The 12,500-nt window shown below is 45.2% G+C and overlaps 2 protein-coding genes across 2 annotated transcripts in view; both read left to right on the forward strand.

The window, feature by feature from the left end:
- The first annotated feature begins 5,779 nt into the window (after nt 1–5,779).
- On the forward strand, nt 5,780–8,433 carry ift46 (intraflagellar transport 46 homolog (Chlamydomonas)). Its single transcript, XM_061030738.1, has 5 exons — nt 5,780–6,201; nt 6,612–6,922; nt 7,249–7,342; nt 7,799–7,930; nt 8,027–8,433. Exons 1-5 carry the CDS (start codon nt 6,064–6,066, stop codon nt 8,378–8,380), a joined length of 1,029 nt encoding a protein of 342 aa, XP_060886721.1. The 5' UTR covers nt 5,780–6,063; the 3' UTR covers nt 8,381–8,433.
- A 616-nt stretch (nt 8,434–9,049) lies between these two features.
- si:ch73-71d17.2 (RPA-related protein RADX) overlaps nt 9,050–12,500 on the forward strand; it is an 8,139-nt gene continuing 4,688 nt past the window's right edge. The window contains exons 1-7 of the mRNA XM_061030719.1: nt 9,050–9,160; nt 9,942–10,047; nt 10,278–10,467; nt 10,537–10,652; nt 11,483–11,611; nt 11,898–12,064; nt 12,188–12,344. Of these exons, the coding sequence (XP_060886702.1) occupies nt 9,098–9,160; nt 9,942–10,047; nt 10,278–10,467; nt 10,537–10,652; nt 11,483–11,611; nt 11,898–12,064; nt 12,188–12,344 (928 nt within the window). The 5' untranslated portion in view covers nt 9,050–9,097. The remainder of the gene's footprint in view (nt 9,161–9,941; nt 10,048–10,277; nt 10,468–10,536; nt 10,653–11,482; nt 11,612–11,897; nt 12,065–12,187; nt 12,345–12,500) is intronic.

The following is a 12,500-nucleotide window of genomic DNA, read 5'->3' on the forward strand; positions in this document are numbered from 1 at the left end:
TGACCGTGATGATGATGATGAAGATGAAGATTTTCTCAGACCTGTGAGTTGTCTCTCTGAGATGAAGGTCTGGACTCCACAGCGATGGTGAGGAAGAGGAGGACGAGGAGAGGAAGGACCGGGAAGGAGGAGGAAGACAAAGACGCCATCTTTGTTTGGAGGAAAAATACAAATCACAAACTTAGATTAAAAAACAAAATCATCACCATGGAAACATGTGTGCAAACTAAACTAAACCACAATCATCAGAAGGTTTGATCATAATGAATCCTCCTGTTTGGATCATATTTAAGAAAGAGAAGAAGAACTCACTGTGACTGAACGACGGAGAGAAATAATCCAAACAATTCAAAATGTCAAAAACAAACAAACTCCAGGAAGGAACAGTTTCACCTGCTCAGAAAAGTTCAGTCATAAAAAAAAGAAGATTTTATCGTTCTCAGACAACGTCGTAAAAATGGACGTTTTTTGAGTGAAGTTTGGTGAGTGTGTGTGTCTGTCCTGTCGCGGTGCCAGGACGGGTCGGTGGTCTGCGTGGAGACCTCAGAGACGAGCTTATATACCACGCCACGCTGTGATGTCACACATTCTTTCTGCTGTTACCCACGACGACACACACACACACACACACACACACACACACACACAGACACACACACACACACAGACACACACACACACACAGACACACACAGACACACACAGACACACACACACACACACAGACACACACACACACACACAGACACACACACACACACAGACACACACACACACACACAGACACACACACACACACACACAGACACACACACACACACACACAGACACACACACACACACACACACACACACACACACAGACACACACACACACACAGACACACACACACACACACACACACACACAGACACACACACACACACAGACACACACACACACACACACACACACACACACACAGACATACACACACACACACACACACACACACACACACACACACAGACACACACACACACACACACACACACACACAGACACACACACACACACACACACACACACACAGACAGACACACACACACACACACACACACAGACACACACACACACACACAGACACAGACACAGACACACACACACACACACACACACACACACACACACACACACACAGACACACACACAGACACAGACACAGACACACACACAGACACAGACACAGACACACACACACACACACACACACACACACACAGACAGACACACACACACACACACACACACACAGACACACACACACACACAGACACAGACACAGACACACACACACACACACACACACACACACACAGACACACACACACACACACACACACACAGAATTAGAGTGTACATCTCTGTAGATTGATCAGCTGAGGGTTTCTTAAGTTGACAGAACAAATAAATACATTTTTTAAATTTTTTTACAAATAAAATGTAAAAAATAAATACAATCAGATTCTCAATGTGTGTGTGTGTGTGTGTGTGTGTGTGTGTGTGTGTGTGTGTGAGAGATAAAAATATCAGCCAATCAGACGTGAAGGTTCATGAAAATAATGAGAACGAGTTCAAAACAAAAGTAATCTGTATTTAATCGGGAGGTCCTGGAGTCCTTGAAAGGGTTCCAGTGATTGCTGTGAAGCTGCCTGGAATCCTTGAGAGGTGAAAAGGTCCTGAGAAGGTTTTTTACAAGTCTGATGGATCAAACTGGTCCTTGAGAAGGTTCCTGCGGTCCTTGAAGGTTCCAGGGTGATGAAGAGCTCATTCCAGGTTCAGATGAAACTGGTCAATTGCGATACATCAAGGTACCTTGAGGAGGTCTTTCAGGTGTCCTTGAGGGTATTTGAAAGTCCATGACAGGACTTTAAAAAAGGGCCTGTACTCCTGGAAAGTTTAAATAAATAAATAAATGCCAATCAGGATGCTTGAAGGTTCCTTGAAAAGTTTCCATGATGCTTTCAGGGGCTCCAAGGTCCTTCGAAAGGTACCTGGAGATGAAAAGTCCTTGAGAATATTCTTGGGGCTCTAGAGGAGGTTTAATAAGTCCTTGAGAAGGTTCCAGGTAACAGAGGACCCTAAATGATTAATAAAGAGGTTGCATCTGTCCTTGAAAGAGAACCTTGAATTCTAAATGCAATTCAAGGAACCTTCAGATAATATCCTGAGGTCCTTGAGAAAGTACAAATGGTTCTGGAGGAGTTCCACTAGTCCTTGAAGATGTAATACTAATATTTGGGAAGTCATTGAGAAGCCTGAATTGGTGCTTTACGAAGGTCCAGGAAGCCTGGAATCTTCTGCAGGTGTTCTGCAGAGGTCCTTGAATTGATATCAGGAGTCTCTAATGCAGCTTCAGGGTTTCAATGAAGGGCATTTTGGAGTTCTAGATTGAGTTCCAGGAATTGTTTAGTATTTACCTGGAATCCTTGAGGAGGTCCTGACAAGGCATCAGGGGCAGATTTCCTTGAGGGCCCTTGTATCACCTCAAGGATCCTGGAAATCCCTCAAAGAACGTCCTCTGTAAGGTGACGCTTCCTTGAGTCCTTGAGCCGGTTTGGGTAGGGTAACATAAGTCCTTGAGAATGGTCAGTGGGCCTTGACTCCATCAGCAGGTTCCAAGGCTATACCCTGAAGTATCTGTCCTGTTGCCATGGTTACCAGCAGGTGGTCTGACCTACAGTCATACAGGTTAACTCTCCTTTATCATCATCATCCTCTCTCAACCAATCAGATCGCAGCATTCTGTCTCTCTCTCTCTCTCTCAGACACTCATGGCCTCTGACCTCACTCGTCCTGCCTCCTCGCCTCCTCGTAAACTGTCACCGCGGCGACTCGATCGTTGTAAGCAACTATTTCCTGTGGAAGGGGGCGGGGCTAATGAGGTTCACATCGTCCGAGGATAGGTGTGTGTGTGTGTGTGTGTTTAATGACCCCCCGTCGTCTTTGTCCCAGTCAGACAAAATCCCGCCCCCCATTCAGCCTCTGACGTCATCATCCACGCACATAAAACACACACACACACACACACACACACACACACACACACACACACACACACACACACACAGTTAGAATAGCTCATCAATCACCTTATTAGAAAGAAAGAGGTCGCTGATCACAAAAACGTGTGTGTGTGTGTGTGTGTGTGTGTGTGTGTGTGTGTGTGTGTGTGATGAACAGAACATTCCTGCCCCCCATAAAAACAGTGACCCACACACACATTCAAGTTCTCACAAATCAGGCTGGACCGGATAAAACAGTTCTGTGATATATTTTAGTGGTACAGGGATCCTTGAGTAGATTTAAACTCCTTGAGGTCCTTGAAAAGTTTCCGGGAGACCTTGAAAAGTTTCTACAGGTTCCTGTGGAGGTTTTGGGAAGTCCTTAAGGGGTACCAGAGGATATGTGAGGGAGCAGGTCAATAAATGTTCTGACCAGTTTGGACTAAACCAAATAACCACATCAACAGGAAGAATCATTCAACATAAACAACAAGAAGTTAAACAAACACCAAAAACTGCAGTTCCTCCAGTGTCCACTAGAGTCTGTCTCCTGCAGTGAGTCAGTCCCCATAGAGCTCTATGTTAAAATGTCTAACTTTACAGCTGCAGTTCCTCCAGTGTCCACTAGAGTCTGTCTCCTGCAGTGAGTCAGTCCCCATAGAGCTCTATGTTAAAATGTCTAACTTTACAGCTGCAGTTCCTCCAGTGTCCACTAGAGTCTGTCTCCTGCAGTGAGTCAGTCCCCATAGAGCTCTATGTTAAAATGTCTAACTTTACAGCTGCAGTTCCTCCAGTGTCCACTAGAGTCTGTCTCCTGCAGTGAGTCAGTCCCCATAGAGCTCTATGTTAAAATGTCTAACTTTACAGCTGCAGTTCCTCCAGTGTCCACTAGAGTCTGTCTCCTGCAGTGAGTCAGTCCCCATAGAGCTCTATGTTAAAATGTTTAACTTTACAGCTGCAGTTCCTCCAGTGTCCACTAGAGTCTGTCTCCTGCAGTGAGTCAGTCCCCATAGAGCTCTATGTTAAAATGTCTAACTTTACAGCTGCAGTTCCTCCAGTGTCCACTAGAGTCTGTCTCCTGCAGTGAGTCAGTCCTCATAGAGCTCTATGTTAAAATGTCTAACTTTACAGCTGCAGTTCCTCCAGTGTCCACTAGAGTCTGTCTCCTGCAGTGAGTCAGTCCTCATAGAGCTCTATGTTAAAATGTCTAACTTTACAGCTGCAGTTCCTCCAGTGTCCACTAGAGTCTGTCTCCTGCAGTGAGTCAGTCCCCATAGAGCTCTATGTTAAAATGTCTAACTTTACAGCTGCAGTTCCTCCAGTGTCCACTAGAGTCTGTCTCCTGCAGTGAGTCAGTCCCCATAGAGCTCTATGTTAAAATGTCTAACTTTACAGCTGCAGTTCCTCCAGTGTCCACTAGAGTCTGTCTCCTGCAGTGAGTCAGTCCCCATAGAGCTCTATGTTAAAATGTTTAACTTTACAGCTGCAGTTCCTCCAGTGTCCACTAGAGTCTGTCTCCTGCAGTGAGTCAGTCCCCATAGAGCTCTATGTTAAAATGTCTAACTTTACAGCTGCAGTTCCTCCAGTGTCCACTAGAGTCTGTCTCCTGCAGTGAGTCAGTCCTCATAGAGCTCTATGTTAAAATGTCTAACTTTACAGCTGCAGTTCCTCCAGTGTCCACTAGAGTCTGTCTCCTGCAGTGAGTCAGTCTCCATAGAGCTCTATGTTAAAATAAACATGTTTACATCCTGGTACAAAAACAGTTTGAGTCTCTATAGAGCTCATTCAGTTTATTTGTGACAGAGTCAGGAGGTTTGTTTGAAGGTGCTTGGTTTGTGTGAGTGAGTCTTCTACGTTCTCCAACCAAAACAACCTGAAAGAGGCTAAAGAAGCTGCAGAGACGAGACGACGCTGTGAGCAGCTGACTCTGATTATTTCCCCTCATTTCAAACTTCTCGTCTTTGTTTCCTCGTGCAGCAGAAACATCAACTCGCTGCTGCAGTTCAACTTCTCACACGGCCGCTGACCGTCACCGAGCAACAGGCTGCCCTCACCCCAAACTGCTTCAGCCAATCAGCATTGACGTCACTATCATGTCTGTGTGTGAGTGTGAGTGTGTGTGTGGGCATGAGTAATGACCTCCAGTTGAGGGTGAGAAGTTTCCTGTTTTATATTGTTGCCTTATCAATGCTCATATGAGAATGTATTTATGTGTTTGAAAACATTTATCTCAGTTTGCGGAGGAATATAAAACGTTCAATTGTACCAAAAAGTGCTGAAGCTTTTTTTTTAAACTATATGAGTTTATAAGACAGATGTGTAGGAGAGGACAGAGTCCATCAAAAACTGCAGGTAAACTCCTGATGTCTAAACACATCGGCAACGTTGCGTTTTGTTTACTGTGCAATTTAGCGTCAGCGTTCAGGAGTTAATCTGCTATTTTTATTCATTCAACAAGGGCTGTGAAATGGTTAAATTGTTGGGTAAAGCTAACTTTCTGTCTTACTTAATTAATAACCAGAATATATTATTATTATTATATTATTATATATATTCTATACCATTTTTTATTTTATTTTATTTTATTTATTAGCTTGGAACACAAACATTTCATTGCCAGCTATGACTGCTTTGCCTTGTTATGTTGTGCATTTTGACTAATAAAGATAACTTGAACAGAATATACACAGTCACACTCCGGTACAGTAGGGGGCGGCATTTACCTTTTAAACCGCCAATGAACTCAAGAAGAAGAAGTTGCCCGTTGCTAGGATACAGTATATTCCTCTCAGCAGCTAGCTTCAAACTGTTAGCTACCTGAGGCGGCTGAGACCAAGTTAACACCGTTAACTGAGAACTTACAGAAGTATTCGGTGAAGCTTTTATCTTTTTATGTTTCTCCGGTGTGTTCGGTGTGTTTCCGTTAGTCGTTAACAGACTGATGCTAAGAAGCTAACGCTAGCTAACCGAGCTACAGGCAGTTAACGGTCGATTCGGTAGTTTGACAGGCGGCCGGTGATGGAGCAGGGGGGCCGGGGAGACCGGGGCAGAGACAGCAGCCTGCTGAAGAACCAGCCGTACGACGAGAGCCTGGAGGTGGTCGACTCCGAGGAGGTGGCGAGCGTGTACAGCCCGACCCCCCGCAGCCTGAGACAGGTGACACGATGAGCCGGTACACCGGTGTAACGGTGTAAAGAGTGACCCTGTTAACTGGAGACTTTTACCCGACTGCGAAGCTTTAGACACCTAATACTGGACAATTTCCTTTAACCACAAAAGTTGCAGACAAACTCCTGCACACTTCTTAAATTACACAAATACGTTGCCAACTTATGTTTAAAAAAAAAAAAGAAAAGACATATCTCTCCTTCTTTCACAGCTTTGGTTAGAAACATTACTCTCCTGTAAACACCTGTCTGAGGATGTCAGTGGTGGAGCAGGAGGGGGCGTGGCCTAATGTTTCCTCTGACATCACTGTTTTATGTTTTTTCAGGTAGAGTCCAGGCGGAGCAGGAGGGGGCGTGGCCTAACTTTTCCTCTGACATCACTGTTTTATGTTTTTTCAGGTAGAGTCCAGGCGGAGGAGGAGGGGGCGTGGCCTAATGTCAGCCACCATCAGCACTGACCAATTCGGGGCTGACCAAAAGGCTCACAGGGCCAACGAGGCCACCAGGAGGCCACTCGGGGTCAGTCCACACGAGGAAGAGGACGACGACGACGACGACTCTGATGAAGAGGAGGATGACTCGGATGACGACGACGATGAAGATGATGATGATGAACCCAGTGCGGCTCCAGAGGGGGCGTACGACCCTGCCGACTACGCCAACCTGCCCGTCAGCAGTGACATCAAAGAGCTGTTCCAGTACATCACACGGTAAGACGCTCCGTCAGGTTCTCAGAGCGCCGGGAGTACGATGGTAATAACTTAAATACTTTTAGAGTTTAAAAATCTAAAGATCTTCATTCAGATTTGAACCAAAAGCTGCTGCACGCTGTCGATAACGTTGAAATGTTAAATACATTTTTGTGCAATTTAGACCAAAAAGGAACGTGCAGAAGATTGACTTCAACTTTAAATACTTAAAAAACATCGATCTTTTTCTGTCTTTGTTGCCGTGGTATCTCTTGCGTTTGGATCATCTCTTGTGTAATATCTGAGTTCTAAACTCTGTCACGTCTTTATAAATCCTCCCTGAACAGATACAGCCCTCAGAACATAGAGCTGGAGCACAGCCTGAAGCCCTTCATCCCAGACTTCATCCCCGCTGTGGGAGACATCGACGCCTTCCTCAAGGTACAAACATCACTTCCTGTTTGTGTTTACAAACTCACTGTTACATGGCAGCCATTTTACTCTGACATTGTATTTTTATTGGCTAACCTGGAAGTTAGCATCACGCTGTTTCCCTCTACAAAAAGCCTCTGGGGTTATTTCATGGCGTTTTGGATTATTGCAGAAAAACAGCTCTGAGGTTATGACACTCACACGTGTTGTTAATTTGCCTCTCAGTCGCTCGCGTTGACAGACGATGAAGGGGAAGGAGGGGGCTCTACGAGGCGCTGACACCCCCTCCCCGTCTACATGATACAAAAACATCGTCAACTTTTCAGCTCTGAAACGTTGACGATGTTTTTGTACGATTTAGCAATTTTTGTTAATTAAAAACAATAAATTGCCCAACAACTTTCTTTGTTGTTACCGCGGTAACAAACAGATATTGACCTCAGCGTTGACCTGTGTTGTGTTCAGGTACCGCGGCCGGACGACAAAGAGGACAGTCTGGGTCTGCTGGTTCTGGACGAGCCGAGCGTGAAGCAGTCGGAGCCCACGGTGCTGACGCTGTGGCTGTCAGAGGAGAGCAAGCAGCACGGAGCGCCCGAGGTGCTCGCCATCACACGTCATGTGACACCTCGTCTGTCTGATGTCTGACCTGTTCTAATCACAGGAAACTCCCCCCCCTCTATCTCCCCCCCTCAGATGAAGAAGGTGACGAGTGTGGCGAGTCCTCAGTCGAACCCTCGTGTGGTCGACAGCTGGGTGGAGAGCATCAGCGCCCTGCATCGTTCGAAGCCTCCGGCCAGCGTGCAGTACGGCCGGGCGATGCCCGACATCGACAGCCTGATGCAGGAGTGGCCGGCAGAGCTGGAGGAGCAGCTGGGCCGCCTGCAGCTGCCCCCCGCCCGCCTCGGCTGCAGCACCGCCCACTATGCCGACGTCATCTGCGGTCTGCTCGACATCCCCGTCCACAACTCCAGAATCCAGAGTCTGCACCTCCTGTTCAGTCTGTACCTCGAGTTCAGAGACTCCCAGCACTTCACACGCAGAGCCTGACTACACACACACACACACACACACACACACACACACACACACACACACACACACCTGAGAGGGACAGAACTATTTAAGTCTTTTTTCTCTTTATTCTTTGGTTCTTTCAGAAACTTTTTTTAAAGTTTGTATTTTCAGCAGATTAAAGAAATCTTTTCTATGATGAACATGTGAGTTGTGTTTTAATATCAGTTTATTAACAGTGAGGATCTCTCTGCTGAACCACTTCTCTTACCCGCTTTCATCGCTGCAACACCTGTTGGTTTGACCTGATAACTGCTCTCATATCTGACAAAAAAAAGGACAAAATTCCTTAATGATCAGATAGTGTTGAAATAGTTTGCAGATTAAAAATCAGTAGAACATCAATTTCTACTTTCATATTTTAACGATATCTAAACTGTCCACTCTGTTAAATATTCTGCCAGTGTACTTTCACAATTTTATAATCTTTCCCATCTTTGCTGTGCACCAGTTAATGGTCTGTCTCATATCGATAATAAAGGTCACTTCATAGAGTGAATTAAATAAAAGCCCGGGCTATTAATAGAAGTTTTATGGTATATTATCTATAATCTATCAAACACAGGCTGTGAAAACTATGAATAGTTGTATTTTATTATTGTTTAAAATATCCGCTGTTTTGGTTTGTGTGTAAAACTTTTTTATTTTTTCCTCCCACAATGCACCGCACTGTTATTGTTCTGCCTGTCCAACATGGCGGCTCCTGGCTGCATCTTCCACAGAACCCTGACCCGGTCCAGATCCGGTCCACACCAGGTCTAACCCTCCTCTCTATCATCATGGTCGTTGATATGAATCTGTAATGATAAATGGGCTCTGTGTGGGTCGAGCGGGATCAACCTGAAGTCCGGTTCTCCCTCCTCTCACTCGGATTGAACACCAACCAGACTCCGTTTAAAAATCCACCGATTTAACCTCACTCCGCTGAAAAGCTCAAAAACGCTCTACCTTCTTATTAATACTTGATGCAGTGTCTGAATGTGATGTTTCGGCGGACATAAACTCATCCTGTTTGTCTTTATTTAACAATTAAACACTTAAATTCAAACAATTCAACCAGAGCTTCGCAGGTGTCCTCTACGTTTACTGTGAGGTGAATTCATGTAAATTAACATTGTGTTAGAATTGTCCCCCTCGGTGTGGATTATGGTTATAAATAATTAAAATCCAGACCACTAAGATTTAAAACTAATGCTGCTGTTGTCTGATTAAGTCGCGATCATTGACGACCTTAAATTGTTTGTTTTTTGAATGGAGTCTGGTGCTGACAGCTTCCCGCGATCCTTTGTGCCACTAAGCTTGAGTAATCACATTTTTAATCGTTCACGTTTGAAATTCCATTATTATATTATTTTGAAATTCCCAAAAGCTTTGTGCTGCTTGGTCTTTTGACTAATGATCAAAAACATTTATAGTTCCGTGTTAAACCAGCAGACACCTGAGGCTGAAGATGTATAACACCTAACAGAACATTTGAATAATGGCCGCTTCCTGTTTTGTCTCACAGTGTTGTATTGCCCTGTGTGTTGTCTTGCAGGCGTCCTGTCCAGCTGTCTGCAGAGAGTCTCTGTTTGTGCTGGATGTGCACCGTTACAGCAGAGACCAGGGATCGTCTGTCTACTTCCCCCAGGCTGTCCTCATGGGTGAGACACTGCAGAGCAGGACAACACATTTGTTTGATTACACTTTTCACCACTTGGGGGAGGTAGAGGTCATTATAATCGAGGGGTTATTTGATACAGGTGACACAAATATGCGATGGGAAATAAATAAAAAAGACAGGATAAATCATGAAAAGCCACAGTTTGTTCCTTACCAGCCTGAACTGGGACCTGGTCTCTGGTCTGACTGGTTTCTGGTTCGGTGTCTCCAGGTGACGACTTGTATGACATCACGCTGACAGACGGGGACTGCAGGCTTCGAGTCACTCTGGATCCTGGTCTGAACCGGCTGGTGGAGAGAAACGTCCTTCAGCCGGGGTCAACGCTACGTAACGCCACTTTCACGCCTGCCATGGCGGCTCAGCTCCCAGAATGCACCGGCGTCTCTGGAGAGAAAGACAGGTGAGTGTGGACAGGTAGACTGAGCAGCTGTGATGTCATCAGTCGGGTGTAATATTTGTGCTCCTGTAGTTACAGACTGGTGAAGGTGGAGGTCACAGATGAAGCTGGAGGTGAGGAGGGCGGAGTCAGAGGAATAAATGTAGGCAGCGACTCGCTGCCCTGGTTTGGACAGACTGAATCTGAAGGTAACACACAGACCAGATCCTTTGTTTTTAAAGTTAATCATTGAATGATTTATTGACTGATTGGTAGATTGGTTGGGTTGAATGGTTGGATGGTTGGATGGTTGGATGGTTGGATGGTTGACTGGTTGACTAGTTGGTTGGTTGGTTGGATGGTTGGATGATTGACTGGTTGACTGGTTGGTTGATTGGTTGAGTGGTTGGTTGGTTGAATGGTTGGTTGCTTGGTTGCTTGGTTGACTGGATGGTTGGTTGGATGGTTGACTGGTTGACTAGTTGGTTGATTGGATGGTTGGATGGTTGACTGGTTGGTTGATTGGATGGTTGGTTGGATGGTTGGATGGTTGACTGGTTGGATGGTTGACTGGTTGATTGGTTGGTTGGATGGATGGTTGACTGGTTGGTTGACTGGTTGATTGACTGGTTGATTGGATGGTTGAATGGTTGAATGGTTAGTTGGTCGACTAGTTGATTGGATGGTTGAATGGTTGGTTGGTTGGTTGGTTGGATGATGGTTGACTGGTTGGTTGGTTGGTTGAATGGTTGAGTGGTTGGTTGGTTGGTTGGTTGGATGGTTGGTTGATTGGTTGGATGGTTGGATGGTTGACTGGTTGACTGGATGGTTGGTTGGTTGGTTGGTTGATTGGATGGTTGAATAGTTGGTTGGTTGGTTGGCCGGATGGTTGACTGGTTGGTTGGTTGGTTGGTTGGTTGGTTGGTTGGTTGACTGGTTGGATGGTTGGTTGGTTGAATGGTTGACTGGTTGGTTGGTTGGTTGGTTGACTGGTTGGTTGGTTGTAGGTTGATGGTTTGTTGGTGGATTAAACCCACAGGTTCTCTACTACCCCTGAGAGCCAATCGGAGCGTGTTTTTGCCTCTCTGGAACAGTGTGGACTACAGTGGGGAGGAGTGGAGGGAAGCTCCGCCCACTGACGAAGAGAGAGATGAAGAAGAGGACGAAGGTTCTGCCACTGAATACGTTTGTTTATTAATAAGATTGAGCCCATATTTTAAATTTAATTTAAATAAATCAAATATTTTAGGGGGGTTTATTGCAATTTATAGTCACAAGTTTATATTATTTAAAAAATGTTGAAATTGAACAAATAATCAGTAGAATAAGATTTACAAAAATAATCTAAGGGGGTTCACAGTTAGTGGTTGATTGGGTTTCTAAAGAATCAATAATACATCTAAAATTAATAAAACGTTTAATTGAATTTATTAAGTAACCGTTTATGTTGACAGAACATCGTCCTTCTGTGACCGTGTCGGAGCTGAGAGACGCCTTCCTGTGTGGTCACCGGAGCGTTACCAGGGGAACCGTGAGACACCAGCTGATTGTACGCGTCATTAACAAGTCACACCTGATGTATTATGGGAAACCAGACAGGAACTGTGACTGTCCATATAAGGTCAGTGAACACACAAACACACACACATCTCTTTTTGTGTGTTTTGATGGAAACAAAGTGGACCAAAGATGGAACCCTGAGGAACACCACATTTTACGAATCTCACTCTCACTCTGTCTACAGGCAGTCTTGGAGGCGTCTGACCAGACAGGAAGTGTGTGTGTGGTGATGTGGAATAGTGTGTGTCTCACCTGGTATCGCTGCCTCAAGCCCGGTGACATCATCAGCCTGAGACACTATCGAGTCAAACAGCACTACCAGGCGGAGATTGATGACATAGGTGAACACAAACCCTAGACTTTTCACTGATTACATCACATCATCTTCCGAGTTAGATATCTCGTACTCTCTCACCTGAACCTGAACTAAACACTTGGATGGACACCTGTTACCCCAGGTGTTTGTAGGCTGACTGTCGTTGATGAACCAAAGATGG

Source organism: Labrus mixtus, chromosome 23 (assembly GCF_963584025.1).
Source record: "Labrus mixtus chromosome 23, fLabMix1.1, whole genome shotgun sequence".
NCBI classification, from domain to species: Eukaryota; Metazoa; Chordata; class Actinopteri; order Labriformes; family Labridae; genus Labrus; species Labrus mixtus.